General features: G+C 42.2%; 1 protein-coding gene across 1 annotated transcript in view; it reads left to right on the top strand.

Annotated features, from left to right (window-relative positions):
- Positions 1-23,290, top strand: part of LOC115357617 (cadherin-2-like) — a 125,031-nt gene that overhangs the window by 94,508 nt on the left and 7,233 nt on the right. The window contains exons 12-15 of the mRNA XM_030049184.1: positions 1,844-2,077; positions 4,400-4,633; positions 8,059-8,198; positions 18,166-18,327. Of these exons, the coding sequence (XP_029905044.1) occupies positions 1,844-2,077; positions 4,400-4,633; positions 8,059-8,198; positions 18,166-18,327 (770 nt within the window). The remainder of the gene's footprint in view (positions 1-1,843; positions 2,078-4,399; positions 4,634-8,058; positions 8,199-18,165; positions 18,328-23,290) is intronic.

The raw sequence follows: 23,290 nt of genomic DNA, 5'->3' as shown, positions 1-23,290 counted from the left end.
TTTCAAAAAAATTGAATTTTCTGCCAATTCTTTAATAGTTCAGGCTTTATAGGGTTAAGCCATTCGTAGGAACGTTTTAAGCAGAAATCTGGTATTCATCCAAATGTTCTTACCTAAATTTGTTCTTACCCTGCAAACGATGCAAACACACAAATCATAAAAGGTCCTCGAATCTCAGAAAATGTTGGAAACCAACTTTATCTGAGGTAGACTGTATTTTATAACCACAGTTACTTTACAGAATTATAAGACCTAAATAAACAACAGTTAAAAATGTGAAACACTACTACTATCGTTACTATTACTACAAATAATAATTATACAAATTCACTTTGTAGTTATAAAAAAAAAATAGCTTATGGTTTGATGACAGACTTTATCATCAAATAACCATCATCATTAACATATTAAAATTATTTATATATTAAATAAATAATTCTGTTTGGTGCAAGACAGCCTATTATTAAAAAAAAAAAAAAAAAAAAAGTGGCTTAATGGTGGTATTTTTTTTGTTTTTGTTTTTTTTGGGTTTTTTTGCACTCTTTACTGTAATGACCCATGTGTGTCTTGTTTTCGGCAGCTGGAAGCTCTTTTCCACTGCCACACCCACTCCAAACCAGCTTTCTTTACCATATATAGAGAGATGTGGGTGTGTTAGTATGCTAATGAGCGTTGTGGGCGGGTCCTGATTCACTATCGCACACAGGTTCGCTGATGATTCTATTTATTATATTTCATGCGAGTCGGGGGACTATCAAACTGAATTGCCCATCTTGGGATAAATAAAGTTTTTTATGATTCTGATTCTGATTCTGGCTGGCACACACACACGCACACACACACACACACACACACACACACACACCCACAGCGTGAATCTGGCGGTAAATTTGTGCACTTATTCCGAACATTTCTACGCTCATGTTGGTGAATCAGGCCCACAATCCAGCCCATTTACCGCTGTTTATCAAGCTTAACAGTGACACCTGCTGGAGCCAAATGTCATTACAACATCACAACCTCATTTTTTAATTATTTGAGGCGGGAGGCGGTGTGTCGGGCGGCTATCTTGGCTCAGATTTTGCTAACACGACATAACTCAGAATCACAATCACAATCAGAAATACTTTATTGATCTCTATTTGGGCCTGTAAAGAGATTCTATGGACTGTTTTTTTTTTTGTCGTGGAGTCTTAACGGCTCACAAAATCATTGCAAAATTCAAAATCTGTCAGTTTTTGCTTTCTCTCATAAATAGTTGTGCAGTAACGCCTCAGGGCATTACGAGACCCCCGTAGCTTCACGCCCGCATCCTGCTCAGCACATCAGGGTTTATTTTACGTTAATGACCAACAGGCTGTGCTTTATCCCTGACTTCACAGCCAAGTTAAACAATGGGACAATCTCTGGCAAACTGAGAGATTGTGCCCAGCAAACTGGCTGTATTCCCTTGAATAGCCGTGACGTGTAGCATCATGAAACTGGCTTTTATTATCCTAGCATAGCCAAGTATTTCTAGGGATTGTTATTCCTTTGTAGCCGTTGCTTTTTTGACTTTTATAACTTCAAAATCCAGCAGAATCCAACAGGAAACAAGAAAGAACTGCATATTAGCCAAAGCAAACACGGCTAGGTCAGCGTGAGTGTTGGACTGTTGTTTCAGCTCTGTTGATGTTCACATTAGTCAGAAGGGGGCTGAGATAAGGGATTTTAAATGAAAACATGTATCAGGACAGAGAGGACAACATCACTGGTGTGAGATAGAGGCTACCAGTTGGCTTGTCTTCTGCTTTACTGAAAATGCTGCATGTCGTGCCGCTAACCTCAAGCTGTGTGTGTCCAGGTATCCCCCCTGCCAGCGGCACAGGAACACTTCAGATGTACCTGCTGGACATCAACGACAACGCTCCGCACGTTTTCCCTCCCGAGGTGGAGATGTGCGAGAGGCCGGAGCCCAACGCCATCAACATCACGGCCAACGACCCCGACCTGACCCCCAACGCGGGACCCTTCGCCTTCGAGCTGGCCAATCGTCCCGCGGACGTTCGCCGCAACTGGACGCTCAGTCGCCTCAGCGGTCAGTACAGAAAAACCATTCTTAGTTTCACCCCAAAATGAAAACCATGTCCATGTCTGCTCTTCCCATGTCGGTGGAAACCACACTGACGTTTAAATAATCAGCTTTCCACCAGATGTCCAAAACATCCAGATTAATCTCGTTATGAGAGAGTGTCACCATTTCCTGGATAAATAAATAAAAGTTTAGAGCATAGTTAACGCCTTACCGATTCTGCCTTTTCTGAGACCCGTTTTGGTGTGGGGGCAGGGGATCTTCACAGGGAAATAAAGCCTCAACAGTGGATGCCACATAGAGGCGGTAAACACCATCTGAAAGCCGGGAACCTCATGTTTGCAGAGCAGTATGCAGAAATACAGCGTTTTAGAAGAGGCGAAAATAACACATTTGCACCTCATGCAAAAACCCTGCATGATTTTCTTCCAAACTGCATGGGATTAGCATAAAAGGTGGGCATATCTGCAAAGGGGAGAGCCGTGGCTGCCCTGAGAACCTGTTTTCATTCAGACATGTGGAGGTCAGAGGTCAAGGGACCCCGCTGGAAATAGCCATGCTGGTTTTTCCGCACGCCAAAATTGATCCTAACTTTGCAGCAATATTTATCCTGCTTGTTGAGAGTCTAGCATGACATGCATGATATCAATCGATTCCGTAGGTTGTCTAGTTTCATACGATACCAGCATCTTCACCCTAACTTTAAAGCTGAGCCCTTTACAGCCTCTGAGAGACAGTAAGTCGACCAGGCCCCGTACTGGAAGAGCAAGGCGTTAATGGAAAAGCGTGATGTAATTTCTTGAAGCAAGCATGGAGACGATGCTTACTTTTTGTGGTTACAGTACAGTTTGGTAACATGACAGGTAAAGGCTGGATTAAATCCTGCGGTGAAGCAGTACATGCTGCATCTGGAGCAGGGTCAGAAATTAAGGCACTCGGCGTAAAATGCCCTTGGAAAGTTTTGAACTTCCTCGTGCAAATGAGAGGACATTAAATGCCCCCATAAATGAAACAGTTCACTTTCTTTATATTCCATTATAGCAGTGTGTCCTCTGGATTTTTTTTTTTTCTGTATTTGCATTTGCAAAGTGGCTGGGACAGCTCGGCCTCTGTGCCTGCTTCCCTTCCCCCTGCAGCAGGGTTTTTTCTGCATCAGCTGGCCGAGGAGGTATTTGCCTAGCCACGTCGGCTTCCAGCAACACCATCTGAGTCACAAGCAGAGTCAGATCCAAATGAAACCGAAACAGTGACTGATCCTCTGCAGTTGAGCAAAACTAAAAGGTGCTTTCCAACAGTGGATCAAATTACCCGGGAAGCGATCCAGAATGCCCCTACAACATATTTCACAAACACAAACAAAGCCCCTGTGGAAAAACTTCGCCTGATTTCTTACCCTGATCCTGTTTCATCAGATGGGAACATACACCACTGGCCCACATCTACCAAATAACCCCTCTCCCTTCTTTTAAAAACTCCCAGGTTTCATAACAGCTTATATTAGTGCTGAAGGACATGATTAAATAAACCATATAGCAGTTATTTTGGTAAAAATTGCCATAGGGCTTGTGTGTTTGATAGGAAAGCAAATTTTTGTAATGTAATTTTCATTTTCACTGAATAAGCTGTTAAAATGATGATGATGTGATTCTTCCTGGTGTCTGCAGTCCATTTGACAGACCTCAGTCCTGTGCAGTGTGCTGCCGGCTTCCTTTTAAATTCACTCAAAGCACGTACACATGTTCTGAAAATATATATTTTTTAATGCTGCTTTATGTTAATCCAAAATTTCACCCATAAATTACAGTGCTGTTATCAATTTTTTTAAATATTTATGTTGTGTGACCTAAATGTTTTTATGCCCTATGTATTTTATTTTATGTTATTTGATTTGATTTGATTTGATTATCGTCCTTAACATGAGTTATTTTTAATTTAATTTAATTTTTTAAATTTAATTTTATTTAATATAATTTTATTATTATCATCCTTAATATTAGTTATTTTAGTTAGTCATTGTTTATTTTATTTTATTTACTTTGTAAATTTATTTTAATTTTAATTTAATTTATTTACTTTGTAAATTTAATTTGATTTTAATTTTTTTATTTACCTTTTAAGTTAATTTAATTTTTTATGTTATTTTATTTTATTTTATTATTTTTTATTATTATTACTATTATTATTTGTAGTAGTAATAGTAGTAGTATTTTATCCAAGTCACCAAAACAATTGTCATTCAACCCTGACTCTTGAATACTGGAAAATCCTCGCGAGTATGATAGCAGGTTTTTATCCTCCTCACCTGCACCTCCCCCTCCTCTCCACCAGGTGACTACGCCCAGGTGCGCCTGCGGATCGGCTTCCTGAACAGCGGCATCTACGAGGTTCCCATCATGATCACGGACTCCGGGAACCTGCCCATGTCCAACACGTCCTACCTGCGGGTCAAGGTGTGTCAGTGCGATCACCACGGCGACTGCGTGGACATGGAGCGAATCATCGCCGCCGGACTGGGCACCGGAGCCATCATCGCCATCCTCATCTGCATTATTATACTGCTAGGTGAGCACACACACACACCCACGCCCACAAAAAGACGAATAATGTCTTTCTGCTGAATAAATTACCCTTCTGAACATTTTCCTTTAAATTCAGTTCTCAATAATAAAAGTAACCTCTTGCCAGTATGAGTGTACCTGTGAAGGATAACACTTCTCTGACTGTGTGTGACATCCAGCACTTTATTTTGAAGTAGCGTTAACCTGGATGCTCCACCTGGTCCTGCTTAGCAGATGGAGACAGACCAAAAGAAAAGCTAATTACAGTCATAATATTATATTTCTTTTGATTTGCAGGATATATAGTTGTTAGAGTGGGTTTCCTAAGCCTATAGAGTTTTAAAAAGCAGGAATTTCAGTTATTTTATATTTATCAATGATTAAAATCTAACAGCTAAACAAATAACAAATTACTCCCAGTTTAAACCACGCCCACTTTTCCCAAATCCGAATCCAAATTATTTTGCCCCAAATACGAATACAAATAGAAGCAGTGGTGCCTCCACACAGCCCTAGAAGAGACACTACCATGTAAAGTAAAGGCACTGATAGATAAGCTTACCACTATCTAACACCTGTCAATAAATATAGATTATTCATGCTAGCGTGTCGTCATATTCGTATGTATGCCTGAATGAAAATCAAGAAACACCAGAAGCATGATAAAAAAAAATTCAAAGTGTAGATAAAAGAAATAAGATCAACCAGTCAATGAACGTCTAAACTGTGGGTAAGAAGTCAGTAGATAGTATATTGTTAAAAGAAAAACAGTCTGGAAAATACCAATAAATAGCCGAGTTAATAATAATTACTTGAGATAAAATTAAATACCAAGTGACAGGAAAAAAATTAAATGCATAAACCTAATACTTCAATAATTGAGTAAATTAATGAATAAATAAATAAATCATACTGCTTTAATTGGTTGCTTAGTTTCAGCAGACTGGACTCGTGTCACATTGAAGCTCGCGCACAATAAAAATGTCTCTTAAGGTCATAAATTGTCTTAGTTTGGAGGATTTCCCCGAACTTTTTAATGTATTCAGTCCCAGCGGGGATAGAAGTGCAAGTCTACACCCACAAACACATTTACTCGCACACACACACACACACACACACACACACACACACACACACACACACGCCCTCAAGTCCTCCGTCTCCAAAATCCTCACAGATTAATAAGATCAAAGTGGAGAATCAGCGATTGAGCTGCGTGTTGAGTTTCCAAACCTGCCGATCAAATCAGCCGAGGAGACGGACTGATGGGAGTTAACAGGCGCGGCTTTGTGTTCATGTAAAGCAGCTTTTCAAAGGTTTGAACCCCCAAACAGACACGCGTCACACCGCGACCCCCTCCGCCTGATAAGCTTTATCACCGGGACCCACGCCGGCGGATTGCAGCTGCTGTTGATTTTGTGTTGAATTGTAAAAACCTGTCGACACTGCGGCTCTACGGCGGCTGATAACAGAAATCTCTAAATACCACGGAGCTCCGGCGGAAAGTTTCCCTTTTTACGCTCAAATGATGTCAAAACAGGCTACAAAAAGAGGAATATTTAAAAAAAAAAAAAAAAAAAAAAAAATGGTTTATCAGGTTTTGTCAGTGATGAATTATTGATCATTTCAGATTTAAAATGCCTTGCCGGTGGAGAAAAAAAAAAAAAATCAGAAACCATCAGAGGAGTTCATTATTAAAAAAACATTAAAAACATTGTTAGCTATTAGAGCAGCGGTTCTCGAATGAGGGCGCGCGTACCCCTAGGGGCACGTTGTAGCACTGCAGGGGGTACGTGAGATTTTTTTTTTTTTTTTTTTTAAATGTTAATTTAAAAAAACACGAGTCATGCACAATTCCTAAAATAATTACCCTATGCTATAATAAGTTCAATGGAAAAGTAAATGCAAGTTTGGTAAAGCACATTTTATATTCAGCGTTCCCTCCGGGGCTCCTGAAGGTGTCAGACGTGTGTGTTTCTGGCTTTAATCTCTTCACTAACGCTACGAAATCTGTTCCCCGTGACCGGGACGCCGGACACAAACACAGAAAACGGATCGGCGGCTGAACCGTAGCGGCGATACGGCCGGAAACAAGGAGCAAGAAGAGAAAAAGAAGCAGAAACAGAAACAATAAAATCTCCTCAGTGTGCGGTTGTTGTTTCACACTGATGGAGCCGGATCAACCCTCTTTATATCGGATTATTTTTCTGTCTTTTGGGGTTTTTTTTTTTTTAGGGGAGAACTCCTCTTGAAAAAACATTTCAAAAGTGAAAAACACTGAATTCGACCACATGAGGGTTTGAGTTTTTGAATCCTAATGGTGTCTGTACATTTCTAATGGTTCCTCTAATGGTTTAATGGTTTCTAATGATTTTCTCATTGGGGGCTATATTGGTTTCTATTGTTCTCTAACGGTTTCCAATGGTGTGGGTCATTGGGGCACGCTGGTTATTTATGGTTTCCGATGGGTTCTAATGGTTTCTGTGATTGTAATGGCTCCCATAATGGGTTTCTGATAGTGGTTTGTAGGTTTCTGCTGGTTCCCAATTGGTGTTTAGTCTGCACCGTCTCATGCATCATATTCATTTGTTTGGGGTAAAGGAAATAAATGGAGATTTCTGCAAAAAGGAGATAAAAGGAGGAGGGCATAAAGCAGCTGGTGTCACCCCTGTTGGTGCACCATGCCAAAAAAAGTGGGTTTAAATCACAACTTCCACCAATGAAACCTGCAAAAATCTTAAAAAACATCATCTCCCATCCACCATTCAAAGTGTAAGAGTCCATTATCTTCTTTAAAATGTATAGAGTAAAAAAAAAAAAAAAAAAAAAAAAATACTATAACAAGAGTCAATGTTGTTTTTCTTCAAACAAAGTCCAAAAAAAAAAAAAAAAAAGCTGCCAGTGGGATGAGATAATCCCGCTTGTTTCCAGTGCGGTTTGACTTGGTCCAGGATTTTTTTTTTTTTTTTTTTCCTGGGAACAAGAATAAATGTTGTCGAGACGAGGCAGAATCATAATGCAAATCAGCCGGCGAGGATCAAGCGAATGGCACGCCATTTGAAGGAAATTTCTGGAAACAAGTTGAACGCGGCGCATATGGTCACAGTCGCACATGTTAATGCGACGTGTTGGGTTTTTAAAAGTAACCAGTGTGTGTGTGTGTGTGTGTGTGTGTGTGTGTGTGCTCAGTGGTGACGTGAAGTAATGAGATATCTATTTTAATAAGGCGATTGTGGGCATTTTGGATGTATTGTCTTTGGTCGGGTGGGAATTAGGTCGTTGGGAACCGGTTCCCTCTGAGAACCACAGACTCACCATGAATCACCTTCACAGCATTGTCTTTCTTCCTTCTTTTCTCTTTCTTCCTCTTTCGCTCTCTCTCTCTCTCACACACACACACACACACACACACACACTCTGGTCCTGTAGTGCTGGTGCTGCTGTTTGTGATGTGGATGAAGCGGCGGGATAAGGAGCGTCAGGCCAAACAGCTGCTCATCGACCCGGAGGACGACGTGCGAGACAACATCCTCAAATACGACGAGGAGGGAGGCGGAGAGGAGGACCAGGTACACACACACACACACACACACACATAAATGTCACTGTGAGATATAGAAAATGAAAGAGGAAGTGTGAATGTGGAGCCGTCGTCCCGGCCCGTCCCGGCTCTCTCGGTGCATTTCGCTCTGTCTTGTTTCTGATTGGTGGAGCTGGCTCTCTCTCTCTCTTTTACCCAGAATGCCACTGATGCTGCAAACAGAAACTGGCTCCAGGCTGCACTTATGTATATCACTGCTAAATATACACACACACACCCTCCAACGATCCACCTTCAGCCCCCCCCCCCAACACACATAAACACACAAACACACACACAAACACACAACCACAGAAACGAACCATAAAAAAAACACTTACTCACGTTGTGTTTATACACACACACACACACACAGAGAGACACACACACACACACTCATTCCTCCTCTACAGTTTTCAATCATCTGTCCTCCAGCTAAGATTAAGTGTACAACAAAAGAGGACCTCAAAACGGGATTAATTGCTTTCTGCTGGAGAACAATTTCCTGTGTCCCTCCATACAGCTCCTCAGATCTGCTCTCCTGGCACCGAGCGCTGAAGCTGCTGCACAGGAAATATATATATTTTTTTTTTTAACTCTCCTTTAGCCAGGCAAGCACATTATTTACTGCATGAGAGCGGCGAGGCGAGCAACAGAGGGGAAGGAGGATGTATGTATAGGCTACATAAGTAACTCTCCTCCCACACACACACACACACACACACACACATTCATACCTGCAAGCTGTTACCAACACACACCCACAGTCTGGGAGCCTATAGACGACAAAGCCTCCGGCGGCCATGCTGGAGGTCAAAGGTCTCAGGCAGCACGGGCTGAGAACAACTGGATTTCTACATGTAGGACTCAGCCCTGCACAACACGATTAAAAAAAAAAACAAAACATTAATTCTAGTGCTATTGATCATTTCATCACTGAGAAATAATAAAAATAACTTCTTCTTGGTAACTAGTTAACTGTAATGTCTGGGCAGCTGCTCTCTTCAGATGAGGTCGTGTTTTACCATGTTCACTCTTATAAGTAAGTAATAAATAAAATGTATTTATATAGCGCTTTTCCCAGAGAGAACTCACAAAGTGCTTAACAAGTTATAAATACAAATGCACAAAGATAATGAAACAATATACAAATGCGATAAAAAGGAAATATAAAATAATAATAAACGACAATAAAAACAGTATGCAAAGGTGATGCTAAGGAAATAAAAATGCAGTAAAAGACAATAAAAATACCGTACAAAGGCGATACAAGGAAATACAAATACAACAGTGGCGTAATCCTGTGGGAAAGCCTGTCGAAACAAACGTGTTTTGCCCCCCCTTGTGGTCGCCTGTTCACGATAGGGATGCACCGTTCCGATATTAGCATCAGATATCAGCGCCGAACATTTTACCTGGATCGGGTATCTGTAAAAGCAGCCGATCCGTCAGACCGATCCCTCCCCTTTAAATCTTTGCGACACGGGACACATCGTCTGCGATATGGAGGTATTTCACCCTTAGCACGCCAACTAGCTCAACGGCAGTTTGCAATGTATGTCAAATGAATGTTCCCGGGGATGGTGGTCGCACTGCCAGAGAGAATACCACACATTTAATCAAGCACCTCCAGAAACACCACTAACCCTAACCCTAACCCTAACCCTAATATTTGAACAACCACCATTCTGGTTTTTCGGTCAGGCGGCCTATTTGTTGCCACACAAATCTGAGCAGATAGGACTCCAAAGTGATCCCTGACCCCAAGCCCTGAAACCCAGCAGCTGAGTAGATCAAAGGGAGCCGCCGCTGCTGCTGAGGTTTGTAGCTTCTTAAATCAACAATGATATCAGATCGGTGTCGGGTATCGACCGATACGTAAGGCCCCAACATCGGTATCAGCATCGGAGCTGAAAACGTCGGATCGGTGCATCCCTAGTTCATGACTTTTCCTTAAAGGTCAGAGTTCAGGAGTCAAATGCGGTGTGTTTTGGTTTTAATGTGTGTTTTATGTGCACATAAAGGCAGGCAGGGGTCTTCCCCCAAACTGATCGGGTGATGGAGCAGGGACCCCCTTCAATATATATTCTATAAAATCGTGTTTTATATTAAACTGGGCCTAGTGACATGTAGAAATGTACCTTGTTTTTGTGCGTTCAACACTAAGCTATTCAAATAATACACAGGTTTATTTATTCAAGTTTTTAAATTAAACGTGCGAGGTAAAGTGACAGCAAACGGTAAAGTGAAAACAAAAATAAGTGATGGCCTATTAGTGCCACTGCCATGAATAAACACATTTGTGACATTTCAAACAATACTGAACGATAAATATAATTAAGAGATTCATGTTTTTATTTTAAAAATACATTGTGGATGGCAAATATACTCCCACATTAATGAGATGTCTGACCCTGATGAGTGTCTCCATTTATCCATCCGACTTTTAAATTTGTGGGGGAAAAAATCGGGTAAAAATTTTAAAAAATATATATATATACATATATGTATAAAAAATTGTCTAATCAGCCGAACATTTCATGATCCCCCTGCAGACCCTCCTGTTGAAGACCTCTGCTCTAAGGAATTGCCTCTAATTTCGTTGTACAGCTGAGTAATGACAATAAACTTGATTCTGATTCTGAATCCCGTGTCATAACCATGAGCTCACGAGTTTCACCTGAAGGCAGCACTGCACGAGCAGCGGCAGAGACAGAATTTGACCCCCAACATGAGGCCAGACGTGGCTGATTGGATATTTGCTTAGATTACCAGAAAGGTTGGTTTTTTGGGGGGGGTATCTGTCTTAAATGAGCAGCACAGGCGGATCAATGAATCGTCTTCACTGGCCGGAAATTTCGCTCAAGACACATCCGACTTTCTGTCTCAGGTGGAGAAAGGTCAAATGACCCAAACACTGTCTTTAAATAATATTTCTGAACGTGAAGACGGTGTGTGCGGATTTTGTCTTTTTGTCTTTCATCGATTTGATGGATTGCAGATTTATGACACAGCCTCCGTTTTTGGCCTCGACGTGGTTTCAGCCGGAACAGGGGTTGAGTTTGGGATTTCTCAGGTTGCTCAACAGTCCTGGACGGCGTTGGACTGAGAGAGGAATTTGCATTGGTGCATGTATGTGTGTGTTTGCATGTGTGTGTGTGTGTGTGTGTGTTTGGCAGTGGGAGCTGGGGGTTGGTGGATGATTGAGGAGGGAGGATGAGCTCAGCAGACGCTCAGCTTCCCCTCCCGCAGACCCTCTTTCTGCTCACACAGCCAGAGACAGCATGATCGGAACTAATGAGGGCCAAAAAAGCCCCCTGAAGAATAATCAATTTCCCCTAAAACTAAAAGCTTTGGGTGTAACAATGCTCCTGGGGGGAAAAGGACAGGAATCGGCTTGTTATGAACCCACGGAGGGCCGTTTTCCACAGACATTTGTCTCCTTCAAAACAAGGGAGTTGATGAACTGGCACCGTAAAAAATACTGACGACTCCTGTTTCCTATCATTTTTTTGTGAGAACTGGAAAAAAAACCCAGTTAATTTCCTCAACAGGCTCCTCTCTAAATAAGCATATCTTGTCAGCACCTGTGGGCTTGAATCACGTTGAATTCCAACAGGCGTTATATGTTTATTCCTGCGGACTCATATCTGACCTCGGTGGTGAAATAACAGTCTCGTTGAGTTATGCAGAAGAGGAAAATCCTAATTATTCTCTGTGTAATGCTCTAAATTCTTAGGAAAAGCTTCCGGCGAGGCGCGTTTGGAGGCAGCCGAGAGGAGAGGCTGCTGAAATAGTGTCTGTCTGAGGTAATGGAGCTCTGAGAGTGGTAATAAACATTTATCGACATGGCAATGGTGCAGTGTCACGGGTTCAAGACCAGAGCGCCATCGCTCACTAGATATGGATCGACACTCCTGCCGGTGTGGGAAATGTTGTGGAACCGCCGGGAAAATAACCGGCGAAGCGCAGCGGGAAGTACACGTGTGAATCAGCATTCGCAGTGTTTTAATGCTTCGCAGGACAGCAGACGTACGTGTGTGTGTGTGTGTGTGTGTGTGCTGATCAGTCGCAGGAGTTTCATTAGGTCCTCGTCGAAGTGACGTGTCGAGATCCTCGCCGGCCCGTGACCTTCGTCGATCAGCTGATCGCCATAAGTCACGGCTCCTGCTGACACCAGTTTTCCCTGCAGCCGCAGTGGGAGATTGATTTTTCCTTTTCCCATTTGTCTGCGGCTCAGATTGCTTGTGGAAGTGTTTGGCTAGCTAGGATGGAGATGGATTCCGAGTGTCTTGATAACAGAAAGCCTGTCGTTTTACGTCATTACAGCATTCGATGTAGTTTGTTTTTTTCTTTGATGCTTGATGGAGGCAGACAACTGGCATGATCCTGAAATGAAGAAAATGAAGACTTCATATCATCTAGTGTCATATTCCTCGTTAAAATCTTGTTTTTTGTTCAAACGAGGGCCACCGGGATGAGATAATCCCACTTTCTCACTTGTTTTAAGAAAAAGAAACAGAACGGTCGGACTGCGTGACTTGCATGGAGGATTTTTTTGGTTAAGCTGGCTAGTTCATTTTAATGACACACACTAGGCTTGTTTAGCATATTGATAAATTAAAGAAAAACCAACTTTAATTTGCTGTTTTCCCTTGAGACTCGAACATAATTTGTTTTGTGGACACGGGAAGTGAGCCGAGTCAGACCGCTGAAGTTTCTCTGCATCGATTCAGAAAAGATTTCAGCTCTAATGAAGACCGAGGTTTACTTTCAGACGTTTTCAGAAATGTGAAGGACATAACGATGAAACCAGCACCATTTTGGTCAAAAAGGTTCACCTTGATGCTTTTGGTTAATGTTAATAATAACATGCTGTGTGCTGAAGGAGCAGCATGAGCCTCAGACAGAACCACAGACATGGAGATGATAAACTGCTTTAAAACTAAACGCCTGCACTTGTGGAAACATGATATTGGCTCAGATTTTGCTGTTGGGAGTTACTCAGATATCCTGATATCAAAGATAAACGTCGCTGCAGGATCAGTCACTCTGCAGCCCGAGGTGGATAATTCACGACACATATCAGCACCTCAGCTAGGCCAATTAGCCAGCTAGGTAGCCAATCTAACCAAGACATCAGCAAGACCAAAAATAAATAAAGAAATAACTTACCTCAAGGTGTTTTTTCAAAGTATATGTGGAGGTTTTTTGATGCAGAAAGCAGCGTGGTTGTTGGGGAGCAGAGCTTGCACCGCACCTTAAATAAAAATAAATAAGAAAAATAAAATGAAAAGATCTTTAATTTAATTTACTTTCCATGTCAAAATCACATTCCTGACGGTGTCCTGGCTGTGTGTCTGCTCTGTCACTTAAGTTTTGTCGCAAATAAAATAAAAGCAAACAGAATAATCCCTTCAAATAATCTGTAAAGACAGTAACTGTATTCAGAATAACATCAGCTTGAACTCAAATTTTTATATCTTAAATATGCTACGCCGTATGACGGAGTATCAGGGCCATTGTAGGGAAAACAAATTATGGAGCCGGGGCAGGTAATATTCCAAGAAAAAACGCAAAAATTTACAAGACAAAAAATAGTTTTTCTTTCACCTTTTTTTTTGGCTGAGGCTGCCGCTCGCCGCGTCTCAGGCCTGCAGCTGATCCCCTCAGCAGATTCTGCTCTGACATGGGATTCAGGAACAAGGAGATCCTGCTGATTTGAGCCCAGAATCAGCAGATTGTTTTCTTCTGAATCGGCCCAAGTCACAGCAACGTCTCTCCAGAGTCCAGATGCTGAGGAGGAGATTGGGGTTCTGGACTCAGACCAGCAGGATTTCCTTCTGACTGGATCCCATAAATTTGTGACTTTATAGTCTCTGAATTTCCAAGTTTTTTCCTCATAAATTTGTGATTTTTTTCTTGTAAATTAATCATTTTAATCTCAGCGAATATCTGTTCCTGCGGGCTCAAATCGGTGGTTATTTTTCTTTGTCAGATGGAGTTCACTGCCTGATTGAATAAATGTTAGAACCACTTGGAACTCACTCTCATGACATTTCTCTTTAACAAAAAAATAACTTCTCAAAATCTTTGCAGGATGTGAGTGACATGTCTCGTCCTCGTTAGCCCGTAAGAGTTACCGAAAGGAAGAATCAAGGTTTTCCTGCCGTGTTATTAGGCCTAAAAGCTGGTGAGCACAGAGCGCGGGCCTTGAGCGGCGTTCGGGCTCGGCCTGATTTGATTTGCTGTGTTGGTTTGTGTCCACGGGCGGCCTGTGTCTTTATTTGTCACAGCGTAAGCCTCGGATGAAAAGCAGACTCAGTTCCCAGGAACACACTCACGCTTTGAGCATGCCAGGCATGACAAACACACACAGATCCTCACACCACTAGACCTTCAGCGGCTGTTATGTGTTTGTCGAAAGCTAATTTTAATGTTGGAGCTTCCACGGTTCTGCTGAAATTTCAGTGGGTGGGAAGAGTTGTGAAATCCACAAGTATCGGCGCTTGGCAGGGAAATCGTTGATTCTCTGGAAATGATTAACTACTTACTGTCCCTTTAACCCTGAACCTTTAAACTACACAGGAAAAAAACAATCTCCATGTGAAACCGCTCAGTCTCATCGTCAGAGTTAAACTCTTTCAGTGTGGTGACATAATCCCACTTGTTTCCAGAATTTTCTTGAATCAAGTGTCATTTCCTGCCTTATTGCAACATAGTTTTATGTAATCCCAGAAAAAAACAAATTGTGAAAGTGAAACTGCATTGGAAACTGCATCATTTTTTTTCACCTCGATGAGACTAAAGGACTTGTTAAGATGTGGACTGGATTGCTGACCGGGGTCCCCATCGCTCACTGGCTGGTTATTTTGCGGCACTGTATAAATCCTAAATGCAGAGTCGATAAAAACAGTAAACAGGCTCAGACGAATCTCGTTTGTGATGTTATGAGGCCGAGAAACCGTTTGTTTCATCGTGTCTTCAATCTCTGGAAAATTTGTTGCATTCTGTCAGGATGTGGTCTGTATAACAGCCATACCAAGGTTAAGGTTTAGGTTAAGGGTAAGGTTAAGGTCAAGGTTAAGGATATTTTATCATCTACCACAGGAGAGAAATGTCTTGGATTAAAAAAAAAAAACTGCAATAAAAACAGATTAAATAGGTACACATCAGCCTGAGATTAAAAAAAAGAGCAAATGAGTCGCTCACACTGTTAAAACAGAAAGATTTGAAGGCGTTCCTCTCAGAGCAGCACCTGCACCAATGGAGAAATAAACACCAAATGGGAAAAATGCAGGCAAATATTAAAGAATTTCATCATCACAGACGGACATTTAAACAAATTTAAACTCCAATCTCATGTTAAACACCGAGCAGCAAGAACTATTTCATTCGTAACAGAGTGGAAATATTTGGATGTAAAAAATAAAGTTGAAAATTAGGAAATGTTTTAACCCTTTATAGGGCACTCATTGAAATACTTTGAAATTCAAAAAAACAACCCTAGACTGTTATTAGTGAACATGACAGGACTTAATTACTTTTATAAAAAAAAATTCAAAAAATTTCATTTTCCTATAGAAAATCAAAGCCAATGAGACTGGTCAAATGCCACAATCATCTTTGCTGATTGGCTGGGTGAAGACCAAATGATTATTGAACTAACTGAGACAGGGGATGGGCCTGATATGGAAAATTTCTGAAATTACCAAAAATAGTCAGTTGCCCGATAAAGGGTTAAGATTTTTTGAGACGGGACACAAATGTTAATTTTGTTTCGAGGATGTTTTTTGAGTTATGAACAGATGTACAGAGCTCATTTACATAGTCATCGTTTCATTCAGTGTGAGGGTGGGGGGGTTGTTGGGGTGGGGTTAGGGTGTCGGGGTGCCCCCTGTGAAGTTTTTGCCCCGGGGCCCTATAGTCCTATGATCCGGCCCTGCTTAGGATGGATTTTTTTTTTTTTTTTTTTTTTTTTTTTTTGCAGTGAGTGATTTTTTTCTCTCTCTCTCTCTCTCTCTCTCTGCTTGTGAGAATGTTTGGCGTTCATAAGAACAGAAATACAAGGACACACACACACACACACACAGCATTTCCCTTCTCCCTGTCATATTATTGCAACACTCACAGCAGCTCTCCTGTGAAAAGTATTCCGCTGGTCGGCTATTACGGGAACAAAGCCCAAGGTCAGTCCGCAGCAGGCCCTCGCTGTCCTGAAAAGCCTGCTTTTGTCGATTTCCCCGGAGAGCGGAGAGCACAAAACGGTTTCTGGACGGTTTGTGCAGTGAATAAGACACCACCGCTCAAAATGAACAGATCAGAGGCCACGACATGCACTTCTGTCTCTTCCTCCCTCATTCAATCTCTCTGCGCCTCCCCCTCCCCCCGCCTCCCTCCTCCTCCTCCTCCTCCTCCACTTGTCTATTTCCCACTCCCGGTGTTGATGTTGTGCAAGAAGGAGGTGTGAGGAGCCATGTTTTTTTAATAAGATAGCATTAGTGTCTCGTTCCACTCTCCCCTGAGGAGGGATGATGCAGGAGAAACGGTGAGCGTTGCGTCAGAGGAGCGCATTACACCCCTTTGAGTCACCGAAAGCTCTCAGCACATCAATACGTGCAGCTGAGACAGAGCAGCTCGCTGGGTGTGTGTGTGTGTGTGTGTGTGTGTGTGTAGGGTCAGAGTCAGGGTCAGTCTGAGGTCACGCAGCGTCATGTCTCCACTGATTACTGGATTCTTGGAATATCTTTGAATTTTGAGGTGTGTTTTAGAGCGGCATAAATATGTAACCGAGTGTCACAAAAACAAGTTATTTCAATAAATATGACTAGAAAAAAGCGATTATATTCCGGTATGTTGGTGTTTCTGACATGGCGTGAAACGGGCACGGATTCATGAGGCAACTTTCAAATTTAGTTACATCCGAGGCGAGTTCGACTGAGCGAAACGGACCATTTTCAGAAATTAAAAAATGTCTGGCTTAATGATAAACTCACACAAACACAGGAATAGATTTACAGTGTTTCAGGAACCATTTTGTTGCTCGATGTTGTATTTTTGTTATTCTGCAGCGAAACAGCCGAAGGGAGAGATTCCCACTCAGCGACGGTGATGTTTAATAGGAAAAATAAAATGTAACGATCTAAAACAGACACATTGTTTCCTTTAACTGTGAGAAGGACCACATTTGGAGACTTTTATCTGACAAAAACAAAAAACAAAACCAAACATGACCTAATTTAATACTGTTTTTTTTTTCTCGTTGTTATTTTTAATAACATTATTTTATTTTTTTACTGCATTTATTATGATTATTATTATTATTATTATAGTCATAATTGTTTGCTCATGAGTACATGAAGGGGGCAATGGATTTGCAGTTATTTTTGCTTTATTTTATTATTATTATTATTATTATTATTATTTTGTGTGAGCGAAGTACAAATGCACAAAAAAAGTGTCAATGTTTTGTCCATTAAGAACAAAAAAGGATACATTAAATATGTACAAAACGATAAGATCTGGATGTAATGTTTGAGTTTCCTGACACAATAAAGTATATATAAAAAAACAAATAAAAAAAAAACAAAAAACAGACACATTAGCCTCCAGGTTTCAGCGTCCAGCCCTTCAAAATAAAAGAGCGAGGGCTTGTTTGTCGACTCAGTGACTTGCAGCAAACCTACGGGGAGAAATCCAGCACAGAGGAGGGAGAGCTCACTTTTTTCTCCCATCAGGCAGCAGCTGCTCTCCATGTGCATTTCATTTTAAAATCACAATTCCACCTTAAAAGAACAAAACAGCACCGAAAACACAGTGCAACTCACCAGTTTCTGTTTTTAAATGTCACTTAAGGTGGACTTTTTCTTTACGGTCAGTGATAGTAGTCAAGTGAGTGTAATCTAAATGTGTGTGTGTGTGTGTGTGTGTGTGTGTGTGTGTGTGTGTGTGTTCAGGACTATGACCTGAGCCAGCTGCAGCAGCCGGACGCCCTGGAGCCGGACTGCGTCAAGGTGGGAATCCGACGCCTGGACGAGAGACCCCTGCACCACGACCACCAGTACCCGCTGCGCTCTGCCGCCCCCCACCCAGGAGACATCGGAGACTTCATCCATGAGGTACACCAACACACACACACACACACACACACACGCACACACACACCCTCTCACTCTGCCGCCTCAGCGTCAGCACCAGAGGAAGCACGTCGTCTGATTTCCTGAGTTTGGACGGTGGACTCAGGCCTCGCTTCGTTTGTGTCACTGAATTCCAGTAAAATTAAGACCACCAAGGTATTTAAATTTTGTGAATTTATATGAAAACTTTGTTGTGGATTTGTTTTTCTAATAGAGAAAGACATTGAGACCGTTTTTGAAAGGTTAAGCACCAACTGATTTGTATTGATCCACTGCCTGACCTTGACCAAAGATGTAGACAGAGCATCAGCAGCCTGCTCTGGGGTCTTGGCGGGTGCATAAAGAACTGCATCGTCTGCGTACAACTGGCAGCTGACACCAGCACAGATTGAGGGCAAGTCATTTATAAAGAGACTAAACAGCAAAGGCCCGAGTATTGAGCCCTGTGGGATGCCCATTTGTATGTTTACAAGAGGAGATTTATCTTGAGCAACTTTAACACACTGAACCCGGGCCTGGAGGAACGGACCTCCAGGAAAGGACTTCATCTCACACAAGCCTACAACAGATTAAAATCAACAGATTAAAATCACCAAATCATCTCACCAGTGGTGCAACGGCTCAGCGAAGCCACGGTTCACTTTGTATTGGTCGTGATTTCAGTTTCCGTTCGATTTGCTTTGTGCATGAGGGAGAAAAAAACACTACCATTTATAATTTATATCACTGTATTTTGTCTTATTTGCAAAAATAACATTTTGAGATAACAATATGAAATCAGCAAATATTCTTTCAAAGGCAAAAGTCTGTTTAGACTCTTCAGAACAAACATAAAAAGACTTGAGTGTATTCATCAGCTCAGTGTGTGTGTTAGATGCTCTCATACAGTGTGTGTGTGTGTGTGTGTGTGTGTTGTGGATTGAATGATTTTTTTCTTGTTTGTTTGTTTTTGTTTTGAAGGCTCGACACCCCACCCCCACCCACCGATACGTGCACATGAGACAAATGGGAGCTGATCCAAACAAATAAAAAATTATTTTCCACTAATATAAAGGAGTGTGTGGAGCTCACGCTGCAATCTGTAGCTTAATAACACGTCTACAACGTCTCCAAACAAAAAAAAAAAATCTAATAATTCACTGAATCCAATGCAGAAGACGCCGCTCAGATGACGATGCAGAGCGTTCTGGGTGTAAAATGTGAAAATTGGGAAAATGAAACTCGGAGAAAGCAGTGGGAAAGCGGCACGAAAAAAAAAAGCAGGCAGCCAGCGGAGTGAGGAAGAAATAAAGTTTAGAATCAGTTGATGGCGAAACACATCAACAAGAGAAGAAAGAACAAAACAAAAAAAAAGTTTGCACCTGTGACCAAAACATTCACTGCTTTCACTTGATATAATTTTTTTATTTATTTATTTTTTTTTTTTGCTTTTTTGTGGATTTCCATCAGTGAGCAGCTTTTTTTTTTCTGTTGTTGATATTTAAATTCGATGAATGCACATGAAAACACACCGGCTACATTAACTAAAAAACTCAAAAACTACAGAAAGTAGATCAGAGCGTCACAAATCAGAACCTCGCCGTGTAAATGCAGCAGTGTGAGACCCTCATGTATGTGTGTGTGTGTGTGTGTGTGAGAGAGTGTGTGTGTTTGTGTGTGTGTGTGCTTGGCTGATTGGATGAATATCTCACAGATCTGCAGTGGCTAAATCCTTTGCCAATTTTTTTTTTTTTTGGTGCCAGTTTAAAGCTGCACGAGGTGTGTGTGTGTGTGTGTGTGTGTGTGTGTGTGTGTGTTGTCTGTCTCAAGTCCAGATCCGTCCGTCTTATCGGCCCAGATCACAAAGCGGCGCCGCGGTGGACAAAAGCGTCCCGTCCCCGCTAATTGAGATGCAGCAGATTCACCCCGTGTGCCCAAATTAAATTCCGACTTACACACACACACACACACACACACACAAACCTGAGTGTGAAGTCCAAAGGCGGCGAGCGGCGGCGGCGTGTCCAGAGGAGGCCGGACCCCCCGCCGTCTGATCTCCTGCCTCTCTCTCTCTCTCTCTCTCTCTCTCTCTCTCTCTCTCTCTCTCTCGCTCCTTTGGTCTTCTTTGGCGAGGATTTTTTTGCGCGCTCGAGTTCAAGGAGTTTTTCAAACCGTCGCCTCTCTCGCTTCTGCCAACACACGGCGCCGCTTTGACTCGCCTTCATGTGTGGACGTTTGAAACGGAGAGCTGAAACTGGGACACACACACACACGCTGGCAGAAATAACGTTGAAGTTGATTTCAAATGTGTTCCCGGCTTAAACACACAGAAAGTCACTCCGAGGCGTCCCAGCTCCCGTAGGTCACGGAAATCCTGGAAAGTCATGGAAGTTTGAAAAACACGTCGCAGAGAGGGAAAGTCGGGGAATTTAAGAAATTCTTGGGACGAGTGGTGGAATATCACGGAGCGATGTCAGCCCAAATTAAAGAGAAAAAAAAGAGAAATAAAACAAGCTGTAGCAGTCCCCCGGAGTAAAAACGACTGAGAGTCTCAACTGATGCGTAGTTCTCTTTATTAATCAAGCTCCACTTCATACGACACCGTGAAAACTGCATTGAAAAAGATATGCAAACATTTCACAAAATAGCGCACCCACAAATAGCACACAAAAATATTATGCAAATAAATAAAATCGCTACGCTAAAATTTATACATATGTAGTCATAACAATCAAACATACCTCGTTTGATTGTTATGTTCTTCGCCAGATGGAAACACTTCCCATTCTGCTCATGTGACGTTCACTTCCAGTCCATTTCCCTTCACCTTGGTCGTGTTCTGAAAATTCATTCATTCATTCATTCATCTTCTAAACTGCTTATCCTCACAAGGGTCGTGGGGGGGTGCTGGAGCCAGTCCCAGCGCTCATTTGGCGGAAGGCAGAGAAACACCCTGGACAGGTCAACAGTCCATCGCAGGGCGTATTCTGAAAATAAGATGTTAAATTCATAGTTATGATTAAATTCAGAATAATACACTTCAGTACGACCGCTCAATCTGAAGTGTGTTTGAAATTTTGATCCAAAGAAAAAAAAAACATCATGTTGCATTTACAGAAGGGATGCAGCTGCAACCAGAATCAACTGTTTTTTTTTTGTTTGTTTTTCAAAATAAAAGCGATCAGCGTCTTGCTATTTGTCCACCGACTGCATGCACTTTGTTTTTCATTTCTCATCACATCATGTCATGTTACACACACGTCACATGATGATGCAGAGTTCATGCTGGATGATGAGCTGTCTGACGTGTGGAGCTTTTGTAAAGTGTGTGAACCAGGGGTGTTTTTGTTTGTGGGTTCGGATTCGGGCTTTAAAAAAAAAAACCTTCAGATTCATTATTCGGATTCGGGAAGAAACCGGAAGTGGGCGCACTGGAGACTTCCACCGAGCTCGCCGGCTAACTTTGGTTTAGCTCTCGGCGAACTAGAACGGGAATAAAATATTTGAATCATGCGGCTCTTCTAGACTTTCCAAACGTGATCGGACTGAACGGATCAGATTCTGCTGTGAAACGAGTCGCTGTGGCAGAATCTCAGAGGGATGTGATCGGCTCAAAACACCAACATGTTTTTTGTCACGTTTTGTTTTAATCTCCTGTAATTGGCTCAAAATCCTGCTCAAAACACGCATCCAAACCCTTTTTTTATTCGGGATCAAAGCGTTATTTGTGGACTTCTGAATATCGTGTTCGGGTTCGGGTACATACCTGGTGTGAACCGGACGTCAGATCTGCAGTTTGTAATCTACGTCATGAGACAGGAAAGTACGAGGACAGCCAAATCTTTGTTACATGTGCAGAATAGATCAAGTTTAATTACGGTAAATCAGAGAAAAACAGTTTTAGGTTTGGTATCGGCACATTAGGTGTTGTGAAAATGAAAAGAAAAAGAATTAAAAATAGAGCGGGTTCATGCAGGTCATGGGAATCGATCGCTGCTGTTGTTGTGGGAAGTCGTGGAGGAGTCGGGGCATTTCACCTCTGACGCAGAGTGCAGGATTTAATCTGTGATTTAAATGTAATATGAAGCTTCCTCGCGCATTTAAATGCAGCGTTTCAGTTCAGGCCGTCACGCCCCTCCCCCCACCCGCCCACCACCCCCGCCCCCCCGCCCGGCCCGGCAGGAAGAGTCAAGGATCGGTCAGATACGTGACGCTGATGGGCGAGGGTGAGCTGAGTGGCTGTCCAACCCTGATGAGTGTGTGTGTGTGTGTGTGTGTGTGTGTGAGAGAGAGAGAGAGAGAGAGAGAGAGAGAGCGAGTTGTGCCTCCGTGTGTAATTCTTAATTAGCTTTGCTAATGGTCAGGATTAGCCAGCCTCAGACGTGGCCAGATCCTGACTAGCTAATTGGAGGTAAATCCATTGAGTTTAGTTAATCCCACAGTCTGGCTTCAGGCTGCTCCCGCTGCCTTAAAGGGACAGTCCAGGGTTTTTTCTGAAGTCCGTCTGACTCAGCAGGAGTCTGCTCGGTCCGCTCGGTGCGGCGAGGCGAGGGCGGCCGGTCAGCGGCTTCTGAAGATCAGCTCTGATTTGTGTGGGTTGGAGGGACTGTCGCTGGAAATCTGCACATCTCTGCTGCTTCTCCACTGAGAGCCAAACTAATAAAATGGCTTTAGGGTGGGTCCAGTCTTCCCCCCTGCAGAAGGCACTGATCACTGATCAGTCAGGTCCATTCAGATTCAGAGTCAAGACATGAACAAGCAGATGTAAACAGGGACTAGAACCAGATTTACAGAAAAGACACACAAACCCTGACAGACTGTTCAAGGTCCGTCTCCACACATGAATCAGATCAGGTCAGGGGGTCAGATAACAGGAATAATGAACAAAATAAATACAAACAGACTCACAAACAGCTGAATTCATTTTCACATCTGATATTCTTGTGTATATGTTACAAATTAACTT

This window comes from Myripristis murdjan, chromosome 4, assembly GCF_902150065.1.
Source record: "Myripristis murdjan chromosome 4, fMyrMur1.1, whole genome shotgun sequence".
Lineage (NCBI taxonomy): Eukaryota > Metazoa > Chordata > Actinopteri > Holocentriformes > Holocentridae > Myripristis > Myripristis murdjan.
Note: the sequence above shows the minus strand (reverse complement) of the source record. Positions and strands in the feature narration are given on the sequence as shown.